This window comes from Magnolia sinica, chromosome 4 (assembly GCF_029962835.1).
Source record: "Magnolia sinica isolate HGM2019 chromosome 4, MsV1, whole genome shotgun sequence".
NCBI lineage: Eukaryota > Viridiplantae > Streptophyta > Magnoliopsida > Magnoliales > Magnoliaceae > Magnolia > Magnolia sinica.
The window spans coordinates 108065388-108087670 of NC_080576.1; the positions used below are offsets into that span (position 1 = coordinate 108065388).

The window sequence follows — 22283 nt, forward strand, 5'->3', positions numbered from 1 at the left end:
CAACCGACCATCAATTTACAAGTGTGGCCCAAACAATGAGGGGATCAGCCAGATTTTTTAGACTGAGTGATCTTCTTTTGCAAACTACCATTTGGGATGTTCTACGCATGGTGCATATTGGCAGGAATGAGAGCTGCATGACAAGTAGGTGATCCTGGGCTAAGTATGATCTAGAACCATGGTTTTTAGACACGTTCCTTCTCGAGTCAAGGCACGCAAGTCTTAAAACCCTGTCCAGAACAGTTACTTAAAGCCCAGCAGTTACTGGTTTTGTCCATAAACCATACCGCTGTGTTATACAGCTCATTACAGGCCCAGATAACCCAACATGGAGCATACAAGTTTTGGTAGTGACTGATACAGTGCCCAAAAACCGATTTTCAATCCCTGAGTTAGTCTACCACGGTAGCTATTAACATAACAACATATTCCTCAATAAGTTCCAAGTTCTTCTGCACTGATAAACTTAATCAACGGCCAAACACAAAGGTCCCTGTTTTGACCATTGAACTCGCATACAAAGTGGGTCACCAAGACCACACAAACCGCATAAGCTTCCAAAAACTTTCAATAAGCACGCCGCCATTTCAATTGGGTTCACTTTTCTCCAGAGCTGTAATAAAATAACATGCATTAGTGAAACAAATCCATATAGAAGTGAGAAAAGGGAAACAAGCTGCTTGGAGTTGACAAGAATAGCACAAAATAGCTATTGGTGAACCTTGAGACCGTTGGATCAAGATAGAGTGGTGGGAAGAGGCAGGATGCACTAAGATTTTTTAAGTAGGTGCTTGCTTGACCAAGTGTGCCTGCTCTTGTCACTAGCTCAACGTGATCAACGGTTACAAGCTCTTGACTTAGTGAGCAGGAAGGGAGAGATTTACTGTTGTAATTGAGGAGCTTCTCGATGAGGTCGACGTGGGTCATGAGCATCCGTCTGCAACAATAGCGGACCAAGCCCAAAGCATCAAGAGCATCTCTGCATGCATCACGGGGAATTTATTACCAACCACTGAACTCCATAACCTTTTATATAAGCAAGATTGAGGGTGAATTTGGAAGTTATTATATTCACATTGAGCAGAATGGCATGGTTGCCTACTTGCTGCATTGAGCGGGTTGATAGACATCCTCCATTCTGCTCAACGGACAGTGGGATTTCCGTGCTTTCCCAACAAGGTGCACTTCTGATTTAAAACCAGTGTTCATTAAAATATATGGTGCAATGCCATTTGCATCCTTCTCCAAAGGAGCCACCTTAATGGAAGATGAAAATGTGCAAGTGTCTCTGTACATGGTGTACATACCAGTATACTACACTATTAGAAGTTAAAATGTATACTCAGATTTCATTTTTAAAATCATTTATTTTATTAGAACTTTTACTAGACCAAAATAACCCTTAATTTATATGACAAAACCACCACCACCACCACCACCACCATCATCGAAGCCATATACCAACTAGTTGGAGATCGGCTACAAGAATTCAAGGCTGGCAATGGCCTGGGCCCAGTCCTGGCATAATAATTTTTTTTAATAGGGCCAACCTGGCCAGTTCAAAATCCAGGCCCAGCCTGGCCACGTAATTCCACACTATCAACAACGACATCCTCAATTAAACCATAAGTCATCAAATCTTTTCTCACTGCCTCAATCCATATCCTTTTAAGCCTTCCCTGACCATTTCAGAGCCTTCAACTTGAACCAACTCACTCCTAGTCAGTTCAATTCTTGTTCTCCACAGCAAATTTCCAAACAATCCAACCATATTCTTATTACACCTATTTGAGCTACCCTAAATTCCCCTAATGCGTTCATTTCTAATTCTATCCTTTCTCATCTTGCCCCTCAACCATCTAAACATCCTCATATGAGCTACACTCGTCCTATGAACATCCTTCACCCCCCTACATTTTGTCCCACAAACTATGGCCTGTCTTACAAGTACTATCTTATAAAATCTCCCATTCAGTTTTAATTGCTATCCGGTTATCACATAAAACTCCAAGGACACATCTCACTTCCATCTACCTAGCTATAATTCTGTGAGTAATATGACAAAACCATGCCCACAAAAATTGTGCCTTCTTACTTTTCTCTAGCCTATGAAAAAATGCATATTACCCTATTGAAAGAATCCCCTCTCTAAGCTACAACTTTACCAAGCTCTGGTTTATCCACAGACTCACATTTACAAGGGAGCCATATATATGCATGGCCAACATGTGGTTCAATCCAACCATCATATTAATTCTAGACAGTATATTCTCTTCCAAAAAAATTGGGGCACTCTACTAATCAGTGAGCTACAGTTTGCAAATAAAATGGATGTATAGGAAAATTTTAGGCTAACATTGTGGACCATTGGATGTGCAGACATGGGACTGGCCTACTTTTTACAGAGGCATTAGACAGTGAGAGACAACTGATGGACTGGCCTAGTTTTGTACAATGGCATTACAGTGAGAGACAACTGATGGACTGGCCTCTTTTTGTACAATGTGGGAGTGCAGAGGTGTTTCTTTCAAATGTAAATTAGTATAAATAGTTAGGAAGCGGGAGTAGGAATAGGAGCAAAATTTTGAAGCGGGAATTCAAAGCAAGAGCAACACCTACTTGGAAGAATCCTGCAACTAATGTTCAAACACCAAATGTTATGCACCAACCCCACTACGATGCAAGAGAGACACGAGAACTTTTTCCTGCTTTCGCTTTCCTTATTTTACAAACTCTCTTCTTATTGATAGATAGTTTTAAAGTCTTTAAAAAATTACAATTGATTGTTACGGGATTGAAGTCTTTTTGTGATTGGGTAAGATTTGTAGAAAAGACCTTATTGGTTGGTTTATCAATAAAAGGCTCCGCTCCATACATGAGCAAGCCCTAGCTTTGTTTTGTTTTTTTTTTATTCCCTACTTCGTTTCTACTCTTATGAGTGAGAGAGGAGAAAGAGGGCCATGAAGCCTTTGATTTCCTGGTATTTGAACTTCTATCACTAAGTCCTTCATGGGATCCTGAAACCAAAAAGCCGATCTCTATCAATTTATAGCCAAGTTGCTCAACTAATCATGGAGTTTGTTTATCAATTGGCAATTTCCATCGTCAATATTCACCGTCATCATGGACATGCGCATGTCGTGCCTAGGATACGAATTGCCATAAGCATTTTCACAACCTGCTGCCTCAACATGGCGAGGATCTCCAACACCATGGCCTTAAAGGCTTCCCTCTCTTGACACTGATGCTTAGAGAACCCAACATCTCCCCCTTGAGTTGCTCAAGCCCACTCTCAAGTCCCTATATGATGTTGCCCATCTGCTCAAACTGATCCTAACCATTAATAATGGCAATATCCAACCGCACAAGTCAAAACTCCATTTTCGCCACCACATCCATGGATTTCTCCCACCTAGGATTGATTAGACAAATCCCCTCATTCCCATGTGCATGCTTGTTAAGCACCCTAGACAACTCTACATCTCTCTTGTCTGGTGATTTAAATATCAATAAATATCAGCCTCGTCCCATTATTTGGCATGGCCTCTATTTGCCCTTACAGTAATAAATCGAATCTAATGTTCTATCCTCAGGAAGTAAATGTGTGTTAGGGAGAAAATTCAGTGCCTTTGGACTCTGGAGGCATAGTATTTTTGTGCCTCCATATCATTTTTGTACAAATGACATATATGGGCAAAATCGAAGACATTCACTCGGTAATTTCAATAATGAATGGACCTTGAACAAAACTGAAGATGTTCACTTGGTTATTTCATAGTGAATGGACCTTGAACAAAACCACAATGTTTAAATGATCTTAGCATTCTAATCAGTGGTATACCAATGAATCCTAATATATATATATATACCAATTGCTCACATTCAGTGAGAAAAAAGTCCAGTCATTCACACAAATATGTGTTTGATGATGATCACATTCAGTGATAAAAAAAGTCCATTTATTGGACGGTTAAGATAATAAAATTGAAGCATTTTTTAGTCATGGGCTACTCAATGGTGGAGCTTGTAGGATGTCTGGATTAGACCATCATACAAATGTGCCACATGTACAGTATATAATTTGGAGGCACGGGCTTGTAGGATGTTTGGTTTAGGTCATCATACACATGGGCCATGTGACTAATACACAATTAGGAGGTACAATTTAGCTTGCGGGATGTTCGGTTTAGATCATACACACGTGCCACATGTCTGGTTCATAATTTGGAGACATGAAACTGTCGTGCCTCCAGACGTATAGAACCCGCCATACATACATCCACACCCACACATGCAAATGTGTGTATGCAGGCAAGCATACAGACAAACACACACAGCAGGTCCCACACGTGACCAGTTGGACCATAGTTATAAATGTCGGCATGTCAAGTGAGTACCACATTCAACCAGTCAGGAAGGTAGGCTCCACCGTGAAGAATCTGATGCAAGAACCAAACCAACCCGCTCATCATGAGGGCCACACCATAGAAAATAATTGACAACCACCTTCAGCATGGTAAAAAATACGTGTCCGCCACCTGACAAGTAGATTGGTCTGATTTGCGTGCTCGGTTATTTCCATGGTGGAGCCAACCCGTTGTACGGCTGAAAGTCATCCACGTAACACAAGCAGTTATGCAATGGTTGGATGTTAACAATATCCTCCAACCAGTTGTACATGCTAAGGATTAGACTACCGTCCAAAACCAACACGTCTTCTGATATGAACTGGTTTTGTCCAAAGACAATCCAGCTATATCGACGTGAAATTAACAGAAACCACGCGATAGTGGTGGCCGGTACGGGGCACAAATACCCATTTGCAAAACCTTGGTGTGTGAGACTTTTACACACGTGTGATCCTGCAGAGAAATGGTACTCACCCTTCAGTGTAATCGGCTTGGAGAAGGTCAAGGTAAGTGTCCCATTTGTTACCAATCACCTGAAAAAGAAACCATTTGCAATAAAAAGAAAACCCTAGAAAAGATCAGATACCGATATGAAAACCCTAGAAAGGGAAAGAGAACGTCCGAACAAGAACAGAGATGCAACAAACACTACAGACTACAATCAAAACCCTATTGGTTACCTTTCCACATGTGAAGCAGCGAACGGGGATGATCATCCTCTCCTCTCTCTCTCTCTCGCTCGCTCGCGTTCGCTCGGACTGGGATGCCTTGCTTGCTTCGAAAAATAAATAGTCGGAGAAGCTGTTTGTGCACGAAATTACTATAAATAACCCTGGATGTCCCCTGATGGACCCGATCGCTCGTAGATGGTCCGGGTCCGGGTCCGGGTCCACTTCCAATTTATTTTATTTTTTAAAATTTCTTTAGAAGTAACAGTCACTTTCATTAGAATAAAAGACAAAATTATAAAAAAGGAGACGGACCGCTGAGATAGCGGAGCTTAGTCACCAATAAATAAACAGATTACAATACTGTGGGATGGAAAATAAAAACGCCCCAGGCAATCATGAAATAGCAGATGGTCCACTTCCAATTTTTGACAACTGAGAAATCGACTGTGTTTTGACTCACACTTTTAGACCCGGATAAAATCTGGTATGGTATGGTCTGGTCTGGTCAGGTGAAAGTGTGTTTTGACTCAACACTTTTGGCTCGAAAGTGTGTTCTGACTCAGACTTTCGAGCCAAGATCAAATTGAATTCGCCTATGTAGCATTTTCACAAACACATGAATTACACCTTCAAATTCTCACTTTAGGTAAAATAGCAGTAGTAATTTTACAGGTATATAATAAAAAACTTCGTAGGCAGCATCAAAATCGAGAAAAAATGGTATTTATTTCATATGCATACATTCCTTGCCACTAGCTGACACTTCGTTGGGGCATTTCATCAAACACTTGGTGAGCAACATCAATATCAAAGTAACTCAGTCACCGAAGTGGTTTGATTCGAGTTGGGGTTCAATCAGAGTCGAGTCAAGCTAAGCTCGGCCAAGCTCGAACTCAGTTTGAAATTTTTTCGAGCTAAAAAATTCAGTTCGACTCAGCTCGAACTCAATTTCAAATCAAGTTATTTCGAGTCGAGTTGAGCGAGCTAACCGAGCTAACTCGGTTCATGTACAGCCCTAGTTTTCCTTGGTATGGCTTACTTGAATCATACATGCACTTGTTTTCAAGTTCTTCGGCTTAAAGTGGATTTTTAATAATTATAACAGTGGGCCTTGTAAAAATCAAAAGTGAATGGCTCTCTCTTAACTCTAATTGTATTCCTTTGTTGGGGCCCTCTTTAATCATTAGTTAGCCTGGTCCTTTGGACATGAGCTAACTTGTGATTGCACATCCATTGGACCAAAGTGGATTTGACATGCATGTGGTGGTGGGAACCTTATAAAAATCAAGGGTGTGCGCCCCTTGAGCTGATGTACTAAAAATAATGGAATTTTAGGAGATACAAGCCTTGAGTTACACCAGCCAATTTGGTTCCGGTAGGAAGCGGATTGCTTACTGAGTTGTTCAGTACCCTTAGGGCGTGTTTGGGCACTGGGATTAGAAAGGATTAGGTGGGATGGAATTGCATCTGGTCCCGTGCCAATTCCACTCCATGTTTGGGGAGGATGGAAAAGCTGTCGATGGAATTGCATTGGGTCCCATGCCAATTTCACTCAATGTTAGCAAGTTGTGTAGGTCCCACTATGATGTGCAGGTTAGATCCACACCGTCCACCCATTTTTTGAGATTAGTTTAGAGCATGGACCAAAAAATCAAGTTAATCTAAAGCTCAGGTGGACCCCACCATAGAAAGCAACAGGGATTGAATACTTACCATTGAAAACTTCAATGGGGCTATATAAGTTTTGGATCTACCTCATTTTTAGGACCATGCCATAAAATGAGGTTACAAAACAAATGAACGGTCTAGATATAACACATGTATGTTATTCTCAATAACTTCGAATGATGGTTAGTATATCCATTCAATGTACCACCGGATTACCAACAAAGCATGGAATTATTCTTATCCCATGGCAACGGGGTAATTATGTATTTTGAATCCCATCCCACCGAATCCCTTCCAATCCCAACGCCCAAACACGCCCTTAGTGTACTGAGTAAACACCGTAGAGTTCACCATTATTTATTTATTTTATTTACTCTGTTCAACCATTTTAATATATAATTTGATGGCTTTACCACAAAACAAAATGAAAGAATATAAACCGCTCAGGTAGATCACATTATAGGAAATGATGTGATTGAACCTTTAGCATTGAAAAATTCATGGAGGCCACGAAAGCTTTTCCTCAAACTGATATTCGTGTTTTCGCTTCATCGAGGTCCGTTCAACCTTATGAACAGGTTGGATGACAAATAAACATAACCCTAGGCCCTAACAAGGTTTCAACAGTGGAAATCATTATTCCACAATGTTTCCCATGGTATGGTCCATTTGAAATTTGGATTTACTTAAATTTTGGGATCAACCACTAAAATTAGCAGAAAAATTGGATAGAAGGTACGGATAAATCACATACATTAACAATGGGCCCAAATGAGTTGACTCACTACCATAAAAGCGTACTGAGTAGCTCAGTACGTGGTCTGATTTAAAGCCTCGCCACTGGTCCATGCTCTGTGGTCCCACCATGATGCATATGTTTAATCCATTCCATCGGTCCATTTTTATAGATTATTTTATGATAATAGTCAAAAATGAGATGGATCAAAATCTCAAGTGGACCACACAATGTTGATTGAACGTATACGGTCTACCATTAAAAACTTCCGGTGGGCTACGAAAGTTTTGGATCAACCTGATATTTCTTTTTTCCCTTCATCCAGGTATTTAAGACCTAAGCAACAGCTTGGATATCAAATAAACATTACAGTGGGCCCCAGGAGTTTTTAAATGGTGGACATTTAATGACTACATTTTTCCCGTGGTGTGGTTCACCTGAGTATTAGATCTACTATTTTTTTTTTATCAAGCTCTAAAATTATATTTAGAAATTGATGGACAGAATGGATACAACAAATGCATCATTGTGGGGCCCACGGAGCACCAACCTGCACCGTCAAAACCCAAACCCCCGTTTAAAATGAAATCCCGTCCCCAATTTCCGTAAAAACCTGAAAATCCTCTCCTTCCCACCAAAACTCTGGATTTTCAACTCGAAAATCCCTCTCCCTCATCCCAAAATTTAAAAAAAAAACCCTTTATTTTCCAATAAAATTTCGAGATTTTCATAGCCCGCAAGCCGATTTTTTCTTGAGAAGCTGCCGGAGGATTTTTCGACGGAAAAGCTGATTTTTTTGGGTTGAATCTTACCGGAAAGTTGCCGATCCGCACTCAATAGCCGTGAAGCTCTTGAAATTCGTGTTTTCAACCAGATCCGGGCGAAAAAAAGGTATTTTCTTGCGTTTTTTGTTTTTGATTTCGACGATTTTATCGCTGAAAACATCTCTTGTTGGCTACAGTTCCCACCCTTCGAAAATATCGGCAATATTTCGAAAATATCGACGACATTATCGACGATATCTGGCAGCGATTCGAACAAATGGGTTTTCGGTATCGCTGAGCCCGATATTATCGGCGACAATTCGATATTGTCGCCAATAATTTAAACACTGGTCCTATCAATGAGATTTTTTGGGCAGGGTCCATCCATGGTGGAGTGCAACAGCTAGTGGTCTAGACTAGAAAGCCATGGGCCCTACTTGTCAAAATGGAGAATCTGTGTTAATCTCATTTTTAAAAAGGTAATGATTTTATTAGAATGGCCAAAATGGCCGTAAAAGACTACAAAACCACCCAAAGGGGAGACAAAAGGGGACACTCAACAAGGGCGTTAACATTCGAGGCCGACTCAATTACATCTAATTTAGCCCTCCCAAAAACCTTTGAGACTAACCCACTATGGTTTCTAAGCACCGGTTATTTCTCTCTCCATAAAACCCCCCCTAGATGGAGACTGGTATCACCCACGACACACTGAACTCTACTAAGAATCTCAACCAGAGCTCATTAGCAAAAAGACAATGCATGAAGAGATGTATAACTGATTCCACATTCTGCATACACGTCACACAAATATTGGTAATCACCATCTTCCTCTTCTGAAGATCGCACGTCACACAAATATTGGTAATCACCATCTTCCTCTTCTGAAGATCGTCAGCCATAAGGACCGTATTCTTGCCCACTGACCATGCTAAAGCTCCTAATGCCACGCGAAAAAGAGGTGTGCCCTTTGCACTCTCTTGAAGATATCCACGAATCATCCTGTAGAATGAAATAACCAAGAAGACCCTGCCTGACTTACTGTTATTCCATTTCAACTCATTCTTAATGCCTTAATTGAGATTAATGCCTTGGAGCTGCACTAATAGACAGATTAGCTCTTCCTCTTCCCCTTCCAATAGGTTCCACCAACAAGGAGTAGACCATACCACCACATTATCTGAAATTGAATAGTACTGAGCAATGGGTATGTTCGGTTCCGAAGATAATCTAGCTAACCTTGAAAATACATCGCAGAGCGACCTCCACTTGTCCAAACATCCTTCCAAAACCAAATCCCCTTTCCATCTCCTAAAGAGAATCCAATCCCTTTCCTTGAACCTGCTCCCCAACCTGATAACTAACTACCATATTGTCAAGGTTCTGTAAAGAGATTACTCTTTCGTCCACCACTCTCTCTCCTTAACTTCATCCTTCCTAGCCAACCCTCTTTCGCACCAAATCTTCATAACCATTTCTTAATCAACGCCTTATTCATATGCTCCAATTTCTTTATGCCTGCACCCCTTCCTCATATAGATTGGAAAATCACATGCGCAGGTGCGTATAAGTGAGAGTGCCTTATTGAGTAACGTCATGCCACTACCGTTTTCAAAGAGGAAAAAAGGGTTGATGAAACCCTACCGTTCCAGGAGGAGAAGAGACGGAAGGCGGTAATTGCAAAGAGAGATTGCAGAGAGGGAGGAGGAGAGAGCCTGGGACGGAGAGACGAAACCTTCAATCCCCTTTGGTGCGTTTCTCCCTCTTCCCCTCCTTTTAAAAATCCGACCGTTGAGCCTGTAAGTGGCTTACAGGGAAGTGACTTCTCACCCCCACCCCCCTGCAGTTTTTTGGTAGATTTGCCTGTAAGTGACTTACAGGTGATTTTTCTCCCCCAAACACCACCTGTAGGTGACTTCCCTGTAAGTTACTTCCGACTTACCCAACTTACGGGCATCCAAACAGGAATGCTAGGATGGATGGTACTACCGTTTGCTTTCAGTTTGTACAAGTAGGGAACCATCGACGTGTTGGGCCAATGTGATTCCCTGGATTGGAAGATCCTAGCTGTAGAATCTGTAGCTGTTTTTCCTTTTTTCTTTTTCAGTTGAATGTGATCCATTGCTGGTTTTTTTTTTTTTTTTTTTTTTTTTAAATTTTTTTTTAAATTTTAAATTTTAAATTTTAAATTTTTAAAATTAAAATATTGTTGAAGGGTTAGTACTTTTCAATCTAGGAGTTTTTTTTCCCTTCTTCTTCTGATTTTCTCGTGATTTTTCTGTACTTGCAATTAATTTAAATACGACCATCATGTGGTTTGATGGGTTCAAGAGTTGAACTGGTGGTTGGCCAGTTTGGCCATAACTGCCCACAAGAAATTGGATTGGGCTCTGGTCCAGGTTGAAGGTGCAGTTGAACTGGCAGTTGGTTGGTTTGGAGTGATCCACCTGCAGAGGGGTTGAATGCGGTCTGGGTTTTAAAACACTGATTGAAACTAAGGTTGATTGAAGGTGCCAAAGAGAGTTGAACTGATGGTTGGCTCGATTATATGGATTGGGATTTTCTTGATTATATGATGGGTCGGACAAGTTGCAGGCAAAGATGAAGAAGGTGAATTCAAGAATGCATTCGGTCGGTTAAATTTTCGATTTTGGAAAATGGATTTCCAAAAGGCTTTTTAGAGCATTAAGATGGCTTGGCCAAGGGGACCTGTTGCCCTCCTTTTTGTTTTGTGGTGGCAGCAGAACTTCTCAGCAAGATATTGGATAAAGGGTTGGTGGCGAGCCTTATAAGCGGTTTAAAATGGATAAAACAATGCTCCAAGTGTTCCATCTCCAATTTGCCGATGATACCATCCTTTTTTGTGATGTAGAAGAGGCTGAAATGGATAACCTTAGTAATATTATTAGGTGCTTCAAGGCGGTGTCAAGCCTGAAGGCAACATCCTCAAAAGCAAGATGTCGAGTGTTGGTATTTCGAAAGAGGTGAAGTTTGCGGGAGTGTTTGGCTGTAGGGTAAGGTCATTTCCTTCATGTACCTTGGTCTTCCTTTATGTATCAATAAGCCTGTGAAGCATTTGTGAGATAAGGTTGTTGAAAGAGTTGAGAGGAAGTTGTCGAGGTGGAAGAATCGACATCTCACTTTGGAAGGTAGGCTAATATTAACTAAAGTAGCATTCTCGAATCTCGTTTTTTTTTTTAAAAAAAAAATTTTAAAATTTTTTAAAACTTCATGTCCTTGTTCAGGTGCTTGAAGAATGTGCTAGACAAAGGTCGGAGAAGTTAAGACAATATTTCATATGGCATGGAGCGTAAGAGTCATAAGTTTCATCAGTTGAAGTGGGACAGAGTTTCCAATCTGTATGAGGAAGGGGTGCAGGTATAAAGAAGTTGGAGCCTATGTACAAGGCGTTGATTGGGAAATGGTTGTGGAGATTTGGTGCGAAAGAGGGTTGGCTAGGAAGGATGAAGTTAAGGAGAGAGAGTGGTGGGCGAAGAGTAATCTCTTTACAGTACCTTGACACTATGGTAGTTTGTTATCAGGTTGGGGAGCAGGTTCAAGGAAGGGATTGGATTCTCTTTAGGAGATGGAAAGAGGATTTGGTTTTTGGAGGTCGTTGGACAAGTGAAGGTCACTCTGCGATGTGTTTTCAAGGCTAGCTTGATTATCTTCGGAACCGAACATACCCATTGCTCGGTGCTATTCAATTTCAGGTAATGTGGTGGTATGGTCTACTCCCTGTCGGCGGAACTTGTTGGATGGGGAAGAGGAAGAGCTAATTTGTCTATTGGTGCGGCTCCAAAGCATCAATCCCAATTAAGGCATTAAGGATGAGTTGAAATGGAATATCAGTAAGTCAGGCAGGGTCTTCTTGGTTATTTCATTATACGGGATGATTTGTGGATATTTTCAAGAGGGTGCAAAGGGCACACCTCTTTTTCGCGTGGCATTATCAGCTTTGGCATGGTAAGTGGGCAAGAATACGGTGCTTATGGCTGACAATCTTCAGAAGAGGAAGATGGTGATTACCAATATTTGTGTGACATGTATGCAGAATGTGGAATCGGTTATACATCTCTTCATGCATTTTCTTTTTACTAACAAGCTCTGGTTGAGGTTCTTAGTAGAGTTTAGTGTGTCGTGGGTGATGCCGGTCTCCATCTAGGGGGGCTTTATGGAGAGAGAAATAACCGGTGCTTAGGAACCACAGCGGGAGGGCTAAATTAGATGTAATTGAGTGGGCCTCGTATGTTAACGCCCTTGTTGAGTGTCCCCTTTTGTCTCCCCTTTGGGTGGTTTTGTTGTCTTTTACAGCCATTTTGGCCTTTCTAATAAAATCATTACCTTTTAAAAAATAAGATTAACACAGATTCTCGATTTTGACAAGTAGGGCCCATGGCTTTCTAGTCTAGACCACTAGTTGTTGCACTCCACCATGGATGGACCTTGCCCAAAAAATCTCATTGATAGGACGGTGGTTACATATCTATCTGTTGCCCGCAATTAGATGGTTAAGAATAACAGAACAGCTTTCCATGTCCCATTGAAAGTAGCCGCTTTTTCTAATGATAAAAGAGTCCCAAGCATTGGTTGCTATGATCTTCCAATCTGCAAGATTTTGGGGCATGGTCTGTCCATGGCAGGACTAAAGAGATCAATAGTCAAGATTACAGGACCATTACCCCAACTTTTACAATGGGACCCTGTATACTGTGCAAAGACACGGGTCAAGTATCATATAATTCCTTCCTCAGCCCTGAGGATATGTATGTTGTCCTTGATGCAGCGAGTTCCTAGAAATGGGGCGCACCATCTGGTGATTTAGAGCTGCACTGATATGATGGTGTCCTGCTGTGGATGGTGCATGCCCCGAAAATCTCCCAGAGCAGCTGGTGGTAGCCATTTAGTTCTTAGCCTTCTTCTCCAGTGTTTGTCTGTGGATCATGACTATATATTTCTAAACTGTATATTTGTAGGACATGTGTGTTAGTGTTCGCTTAATCCCTTCAGGGAGTTTTTTCAGAGATGGCTTGTCCATGTTAGATCCCATCAGATCATCACTGGACACGTGCCCCACTTGTACAGACTCAATGCCCAAGGACACTATACATGTACACCCAGGCAGATGCTGTTTTCAACGGCTACCATATAACATGAATACCTGAGTCAATCACATTTTCTTTCTGGCAATTACATTTTGCATGAGTTAGTTGACATAGATACCCACCTTGACTAATAAATACACTTGGGCTTCTTTCAGTAATACAATAGCATGGCCTTGTATTGTTGTATTACCGAAAGTAGAAAAGATGAGTGTATTTATCCATGTGGATGGGTATAAAGAGTGGCCTCATTTCATAATTCTATTATGCATGTTCATTTTCCAACTGCTAACAAAATTTATTTGTGGCAGCTAAAAGTGCATTGGAGTCATATTATATTGTGCATCTATTTTCATGATGTTACCCATCGATCCTGCAAAGAAGAATTCTTTCCAGCGTCGCATCTCCGATGGTGACCTCATTATTGTGTATGAGAGACATGACAACATGAAGGCCATCAAAGTATGCCAAGGTTCAGAGCTTCAGAACCGATTTGGCATTTTCAAACATTCCGACTGGATAGGAAGGTCTTTTGGGTCGAAGGTGCTGAGCAATAAAGGCGGATTTGTTTATCTTTTAGCTCCTACTCCAGAGCTGTGGACACTGGTTTTAAGCCATAGGACCCAGATTCTATATATTGCGGATATCAGCTTTGTCATTTCCTACTTAGAAATTGTACCTGGGTGTTTGGTTCTTGAGTCAGGCACCGGCAGTGGCTCCCTCACTACCTCTCTTGCAAGGGCTGTTGCGCCTTCCGGTCATGTTTACACGTTTGACTTTCATGAACAAAGGGCTGCCTCAGCTAGGTAAGGCATCAAATTCCTGGATGATGTCAAGAGTATATGGTTGATATCTCATGGAACTATAGATAGGAGGTATTATGCATTGCCTAACCAGGGAATATGTATTGAGTTGTTTGGTTGTTCAGGTGGGGCCCATGGTTCAGCAATCCAACCCAATGCCTGATAACACCAAAAATCTTCAAGATTGGAAGTTCCTAGCCATTTTGAGTTTTGGCATTGTTTTTATTATTTTACTTGACCTTCTTAATCTATTTTTTGGTTACCAATTGAAGGGTTTGGATTTTTGTCTAGGAGATTTTTGGTGCATGAGCCCCACTTGTATGAACCATAGTTCAAAAACCTGAAAACTCAACCCGAGACAGTGTCCAGCCAGATTGGGTCGAGTTGACTCAACTTTATATTTAACTATTAAATTAATGACTATTAAGTAGTAATACCTATTTAGTAGGCATGAATATAAAAATTGACATAAATTATCATAGATGAACTGCATAGCCTGTTGGTAGAGTCGTTCAACTCTTTAAAGAAGGTCAGGGTTCAAATCTCACACTATGCACTTTTTATATTTTATTATGAAAGCAATCACCCTGCGACTGACTCAGCTGTGTCAATTCAATTGAGTGAGCAAACCGACTTGACCCGTCTATCCAAGTCTTGACTGAGTTGTGTTTGCTCGCGATGACTCTGCTTGAAATCTTGTTGAGCAGAGTTGACTCAGCTGAGTTTTGAGTCAAGTCACTGAGTTTTAGAACTATGGTACAGACTGGAAACTAAGCAAACAATGTGTATTCCTGGGTCGAGCACCGTACAATGCCTCATTTAGATATATTAGGACATGCCCAGTTTCTTTTTTTGAGTCATAGATTTGGGTTGTATTCTTTTGCTTTTAATTGGCGTGCTTTTAAGAAAATTCAGTTCTCTCTCTTTCTCTCTCTCTCTCTCAAGAAAAAAATAAATAATAAAATCAATTTCTTAGTTCTGCCTATTTCTTATTGCGCGTGGCATGATGGCATGGTTGGAAAGATGGGAAGAGGATATTCTTGTGATTTGTGGAAGTTAGGTTGTTATTATAATTTTCGTTGGAATCAATGCTAGATTTATTTGACTAGTCTGGCCAAGTCACTGAGTCAAGCTCGCCTCCGAGTTTCACAATGAGTCATCTCGAAATCTCATCAAGTTGACTTGGCAAGTTTCAAGTCGAGTCACACCCTGATCCATAGCTCAAGTGGTAGACTGAGTGAAATATACCTCGTTTCAACACTGGGGTCTTGGTATCGATCCCTAGTGGGGGTGGCTAACAGTGAAGTGTGAACTGACAGTGGGGTGTGCTAACAAGCTGACAGAAAAAAAAAAAAAAAAAGTTTCAAGTCGAGTCACCGAGTTTTAGAACTATGGAACAAACTGGAAACTAAGCAAACAACGCGTATTCCCAGGTTCAGCATTGTACAATACCTCCTGGGCTCCTATAGATATATTAGGATGCGATGAATTTCTTAGTTTTGCATATTTCTTATTGCGTGTAGCATGATGGCATGGTTGGAAAGGTGGGAAGTGGATATTCTTTTGATTTATGGAAATTAGGATGCCATTATAATTTTCTTTGGAATCAGTGCTAGATTTATTTGCTTCAATGTAATGCAAATGACTACATTGTTTCAATTATCAAAAAGTAAAGAAAAAAAAAAATATTGTTTCCTAAATATTATGGCGATGATGAAGCATTACTAGAAGAAAAGGAAAGGATCTTTATTTAAAAAAAAAAAAAAAAATTTTAAACCATGGTTGTGATCATTCGTTTTCTTTACCCAAAATCCCTCCAATAAAATGGATAGAATTGTCTGATTGACATGATTTTTGGGGTGTGTGGCCCATCCGGGTAGAGGCTACCTTTTTTAATGATGATAAATGGAGGCTACCTGATAATTAATTAGGATTGTGTACATGTTTGCCACATGTTCAAGAATTGAGTCCCTTATAAGCAGAAAACGTGACAAACACTGTTCAGCCTATTAGGTCTTATATTATTTGTCCAAATTTCTTAGACTTTTCATTTGAGAATATTAGAGTTGATCTAAAGTGGAGGATTGTCTAATTGGTCTGAGAGGCCTATGATAGGTTCAAGGTTGAACTACATAAGCTCACGCATATTCACACAAAGAAGGGTATGGCTTCAATGTAATCTTTAAGCATAAAGTGCCATGATTGATCAACTCCACTGCACAACTCTTTCTGCAGTATTTTCCTGAAGTTTTGGATCTGCATAAAAGATCCAAAACAGCCATCTTTCTAGATAGACTCTATCTCCCACCACACACATCCTGATTGCATGGATGAACTTGCTAGGCATACAGAATTGATTGTTTAGTGCTCCAAAATGCATACCCTCCCTTGTTGGGTGCATGTGCACATATTCCATTTTGACACCTTGCTGTCAGGAGGGGAAGTGATTTTTAAGGCATGTTTGGATTGGAGAATCCTTGGTGTGGGATTGGAAATCTCAATCCTCATGTAACAATTTTAAGGCATGTTTGGATTGGAGAATCCTTGGTGTGGGATTGGAAATCTCAATCCATATGTAAGGATTTCAAGGCATGTTTGGATTGGAGAATCCTTGGTGTGGTATTGGAAATCTCAATCCTCATGTAACGATTATTTCCTGATTAATGATTATTTCCTAATGCACTATGCGAACATGGATTCTATTTTTAGGAGTCTTGTTGGGATAGCAAGTGGAAATCTCATATTCGTCCCACAATTGTCGCCCTGTGACTTGTGTTTGAGAATCCAAACTATGGAAATGGCTAACTATTGCCTTGTGGGATCCACCATCTTCTTTGCTATCCAAACAACACAAAAGGTCACATCAACGGAAAACCTTTCTATTTCACCAGATTTCCATGGTTTTCCTCGTATCCGAGCATCCTGTTAGGGGTTGTTTGGATTGGTGGAAATCAAAAAGTAACTTGCAAAATGAAATAGATTTCCTCAAATGTGATGGTTTCCATCGTTTTCATTGTTTGTGAAAGACATGAAGATTGAGGAAACCGATTTCCTTTTCCTTAGATTTCCTCTATAAAGGTCATTTTCTTTTCCACTTTCGGCTTAAAGAAAAGGAAACCGTTTACTTTCCCACGGTTTTCCTCAGATGTAATGTCTTCCCTTCCTCATCTACTCTTTGGTTTCCACCAATCCAAACAGGCTCTTAGTGAATTCTCATGGGGAATAGAAAAATCTTAATCATCCCAGACTATGTTGAGGGTTTCTAAACCTGCCGTGTATATGGTAGTCCAGCTACATGCAACCATGTGTGCCAGTGTGGCTGTGCCTTAGGTGGATGCCCTTGCCCAAATGAGGCTTGTCCAATCATCAGGTGGCAGTTTATGAAACAAACGAACAGTTAGCAAAAAAAAAAAAAAAAACTTGCCGAGTTCTTCCACATTCTTTTCTAAAATTGTGGCCCACCGAAATAGTGGACTGGTCTGATTCTTATTCTTATTCTTCCCTCCTCGTCCTCCTTTTTGGTTGGAAATGATCGGACAATAATTTTTTGGTCAAGGGCATCCACAAGGTGTGACCCACCTGGTGGATTGATTGAGTCTTGCACCCTGGTGCCATGCTGGGATGTGAAGGCATGCCTTGAATACATGTGGGATTAGCAAAACTGAATTATCTGTTTGTGCAAAACTAGGTTATGTTAGTATGTTTTTAACTATAATTTTGTTTTATCTTTCAATAGGGAGGATTTTGAGAGAATTGGATTGAGCAGCTTAATTACGGTAGATGTTCGAGATATTCAAGGTGAAGGATTTCCTGCTGAATATTGTGGGGTAGCAGATTCAGTTTTCCTTGACCTCCCCCAACCTTGGTTGGCCATACCATCTGCTGTGAAGATGTTGAAGCAGGATGGGGTTTTGTGCTCGTTCTCACCATGCATCGAACAAGTGCAGCGCTCCTCCGAGACAATGAGATCTGATTTTACAGGTTGGTTTGTCCACAGCTATGTCATAATTTTTGTAATTGGTAACTAGTTTTCTGTATTGAAAATATGGGCTTTGCTAAGCGCAGGTGCATGTGCAATAAAGCTCATGTACACGCCACACATGTGCCAGCATGGCACTTACATGCAAGATACATCCATCAGGTTGGTCTGATCATACATCCGTGGCACATGTGCAGCGTGTACATGAGCTTTGTTGCATGCACATGCGGGCTCAGAAAAGCTCTGAAAATATAAACAAATTACTATTTCCTAGTTATTTGTTGAAAAACAATGACTCACAAAATTTTACCCTTGTGGGTGGAGAGGCAGTGGTGTTAACAGATTGGCCCTTTGTATCAAGAATTTGTCCACTGTCTTTTGATTTTTCCTTTTAGTGAGGTCTCTTTGTCTTTCCATGATTAGCAATTGTTCAACAAAGACTGATTCTTTTTTCATTTTTAAGTAAGAGTATCAATAAACACTTGACAATGCTAATTGTATCCAATGCTCAAGTCCATAGTCTCAGTTGACTCAGTGTTGGCTCAGCTTTGGGTGGCAAATTTGAATGCCAGGATTTTAGAGGATTAGCTTTGTTGAGGACTGATCCCGGCAAGCATTCATACAATCGATGAAATTCTCATTGACTCAGTTGAACTGAACTCAAAACTTGAAAGCCTGACTCAATCCCGAGTTGGGCGTTTTGAATATTGGTCAGTGGCTTTTCATACAATCAACGAAGTTCTCATCATCGCCATCTAGAGTCGTCTGTACAAATCTTGTTCTGCCATTCCACTTAATCAACGTCTATATCCTCAGTTAAACCATAGGTCATCAAATCTATTCCTACTACCTCCACCCACGTCTTTTTGGGCCTTCTACTTGCCCTTTTAGAGCCTTCAACTTGAATAAACTCATGCATAACTAGTGCAGTACCTGGTCTCTGTTGCCAAACCATCTAAGTCTACTTTCTATCATCTTGTTACCTATCGGTGATCAGGGAGGATCGATTAACCTGATGGTGCAGATTTGGTGTCTATGGAGGCTGCTAAGAGTTTATTTTGTTGGGGGGCTGGTCGCTAAAGGAAAATTCCTCACCATCGATCCTCCGGAAAAGAAGAATGACTGTCGCAAACTTTTCCAAAAAGAAGAAAAAGGAAAAAAAAAGAATGACTACCACGAATGCGTGTGTTTTCTGTAAGAAGATGGGGCAATTCAAAAAAGAATGACTGCCATGAATGCGTGCGTTTTCTGTCACAAACTTTTCAAAAAAGGAGGAGAACAAAAAAAAAAGAATGACTACCATGAATGCGTGCGTTTTCTGTAAGAAGATGGGGCAATTCAAGATCTTCTTATCCATTGCGACTTTGCCTCAGATATGAGAAGGATATTAGACCTCTTTGGAATTCAATGGGTTATGGCAGCATCGGTTCAGCCTTGTTCCAAAATTGGAGTGGACTTTGGAAAAAAAAAGAAGGAACGGTGCTATGGAGATCGGCTATTCTGGCGACACTGTTCAATATAGAAAGGATGCAACAACAAAGCCTTTGACAATAGATCAGAAGGGACTAAGTTTGTCTTCCATAGAGTGAGAGGAAGAATCATTTATTGGGCTAGGGAATCGCACATGTCCATGTGCTCACACGCACACACCCATGCAAACATGCACACCCAGCCACACACGCGCTTGCATGCACAAATGCACCCACCCACCCACGCACACACACATGCACTTACTCTCAAAGGCTAAAATGGGTCTTGAGGAGTAAAACAGTGTTACTTGCCCTCATTTTGCTACCTATCCATTGCGTGATCAACGACCACCTCATTGATTCAGTTGAATTGGACTTGTAAATTAAAAGCATGATTAGAGAGTTGGGAGTTTTGAACATGGGTCTCTCTCTCTCTCTCTCTCTCTCTCTTTCTCTCTCTCTCTCTCGTCAATGAGATCTCGATACCCACATTGCAAAGAAGTTAAAAAAATATACTCACAAGAACAATGGAGTAGAGAGGGTGAGAACCTTCATTGATATCAACCTTTTTTTCTTACAAAATTTAAAGAAAAACTGCACTCAGAAAATTATTTGAATGAATAAGTCCTACACCACTCCCTTTTATAGATCCTAAATGAATCTTTAATTGAAATCCTTCCAACTATGAGATTGATTTCAAATCAATTATAATTTATTTCAAACCAATCTAATCCTCCTTGATATGATAAAAGCCTAATAATAAAAAGCGAACAAGGAAAGTAATTATATCTTTAAAACCAGCCCATATCGTCAATCATATCAATCGCATCTTCAAATCAGCCCCTTGTATATCCCTAAAATTGTAAAATCCAATCCTTGATTTAGGCCCCTAAATCTGTAAATAATCAGCATACGTCGGTGGGCTATGGGCCTATGTTTTGCTGAGCCCTACGGTGGGCCAAGATTGGTTGTGGGTCCATGACCTGCATCAGCAATGTGTTTGGGTCTCTTCTGTTTTATTGATAGAAACTGAAGATTGGGGTTGAAAAATCGGTTGGTTTTACCTGCCTTATTCCAGCGAGAGCCCCACTATGGCTACTTGCAATGATAAGATTCCAATCCGTACTTTCCCCACCAGCCAATGTGTCGCATGATGCAAGATCCAGGCAGTTCATCAAGTGGTCCAATGCCTTGTTTGGTTATTGTGTGGGCCACACTTGTACATCAATTGCATCATTGATCAATTTCTTTAACTGCCCATTTTATCGATACTCGCCGTGCACCACCTGGTGGCAGACTCATTTTTCGCCCACAGAGCATGCACAGTAGAGCCCACCAGATGAATGACCTGGATCTTACACATTCCACAGTCACACATGGGGAGAGTGGGATCCGATGTCCTCTTATGAGTAGCCATTGCATTTCTCTTCCTCCTGGATTTTGTAGAACACGATACCTTTTGGCCTTTTAGTTATAGAGGCTTGGGCATGTTATAGCCACTTAAAATTCGTGTAATATTTCTTTATTTATCAAATAACTCCTAGTAATATTTTTTGTGCCCGTGTATAGATATAAGGACATTTGAGGTTCTCCTCCGCACATATGAAGTCCGAGAGGAGAGGATGAAGTTGAGTGGAGGTGACAAAAGTGGCTCGTTGGGGTCCCGGCCTTGCAAGAGAAGGCAGCCTTCTTCAGGTGAAGCAATCGACGGAAGGGAGACAGCATGTAGTTCTATAATGGCCAGGCCATGCAGCGAGTCAAGAGGTCACACAGGTTACTTAACATTCGCAAGGCTCAAATGCTTCTGATTAGCCGGTTCTCATCCCTTGGTGGTTTTGATGGATCACTGGCTGCTTTTTTTTGGTCATGGGTCGATGCTTATTTGATCTGTGATGTTCTGGTGTAAAAGAACTTGAAAGAGGGGAGCTCTTTCCATGGTTCAAAAACTTGAAAGCTTGACTTGATTGGATTTCTAGCTGTTGTAGCTCCCTCCTAATCCCGTCACATGCAACTTTTTTTCTTTTTTTCCTGTGAAACAAGAGCCAGCAGCAGAGTGGGAAAGTGTCTCAGTCGAGCAATGTCGAGTTGCTGAGTTTTCAAGCTGACTTGATGAGTCTCAACCGAGTCAAACTTGCCACTGAGTTTCCAAGAGACTCGTTGAAAATTTTGGGTCCAACCACTGAGTTTTTGAACCATGGGGCAATCTTCTTGTTTTCTTCTTCTCATTGAATTGTTGCGAAATGTGAAGTTTTGGAAGGTGTTTCAAGCCTCAAACATTCACAGCATTGGTCGATTGATTCCTTTGAGCATGCTATCTTCAAAAACATCCCTCTTTGAAGGCTTTGCTTTTAAATGAGTTTTCTGTTGTATTCTCCCATTTGATTATAGGTCTGTTAATCATAGCTCAAAAACTTGAAAACTTGTCGGGTGGACTTGAATAGCTTTTAAATGAGTTGTCTTCTGTTGTATTCTCCCATTTGATTATAGGTCTGTTAATCATAGCTCAAAAACTTGAAAACTTGTCGGGTGGACTTGAATAGACTCGAGAGACTTGAAATTTAATTAGTTAAGATGTATTTCAAGTAATTAATAAATATTACTAATACTTCCAGAGGAATTTGTTCATGTTCACATAAGCAAGCTTAAACAACAACGAATTCTTTACCGAAAATGCTGCCCAAA

The 22283-nt window shown here is 40.7% G+C and overlaps 2 protein-coding genes across 2 annotated transcripts; one reads left to right on the forward strand and one right to left on the reverse strand.

Annotated features, from left to right (window-relative positions):
- Positions 1-500: 500 nt before the first annotated feature.
- On the reverse strand, positions 501-5246 carry LOC131243722 (DNA-directed RNA polymerase subunit 10-like protein). The gene is made up of 4 exons (XM_058243250.1): positions 5090-5246; positions 4884-4942; positions 885-979; positions 501-613 (listed from the first exon to the last, which is right to left on the reverse strand). The coding sequence occupies exons 1-4, from the start codon at positions 5123-5125 to the stop codon at positions 588-590; spliced, it is 216 nt and encodes a 71-aa protein (XP_058099233.1). The 5' UTR covers positions 5126-5246; the 3' UTR covers positions 501-587.
- Positions 5247-12666: 7420 nt separating this feature from the next.
- LOC131243723 (uncharacterized) lies at positions 12667-21875 on the forward strand. The gene is made up of 3 exons (XM_058243251.1): positions 12667-14156; positions 17890-18134; positions 21171-21875. The coding sequence occupies exons 1-3, from the start codon at positions 13705-13707 to the stop codon at positions 21407-21409; spliced, it is 936 nt and encodes a 311-aa protein (XP_058099234.1). The 5' UTR covers positions 12667-13704; the 3' UTR covers positions 21410-21875.
- Positions 21876-22283: the final 408 nt, after the last annotated feature.

Coding starts and splice junctions, on each gene's coding strand:
- LOC131243723 (XM_058243251.1), top strand. CDS start 13,705: ATGATGTTACCCATCGATCCTGCAAAGAAGAATTCTTTCCAGCGTCGC. Junction 14,157..17,889: donor CAAAGGGCTGCCTCAGCTAG/GTAAGGCATCAA, acceptor ATCTTTCAATAG/GGAGGATTTTGAGAGAATTG. Junction 18,135..21,170: donor AATGAGATCTGATTTTACAG/GTTGGTTTGTCC, acceptor GCCCGTGTATAG/ATATAAGGACATTTGAGGTT.
- LOC131243722 (XM_058243250.1), bottom strand. CDS start 5,125: ATGATCATCCCCGTTCGCTGCTTCACATGTGGAAAG. Junction 980..4,883: donor CAAGCCGATTACACTGAAGG/GTGAGTACCATT, acceptor TGATGCATGCAG/AGATGCTCTTGATGCTTTGG. Junction 614..884: donor GAAGCTCCTCAATTACAACA/GTAAATCTCTCC, acceptor ATTTTATTACAG/CTCTGGAGAAAAGTGAACCC.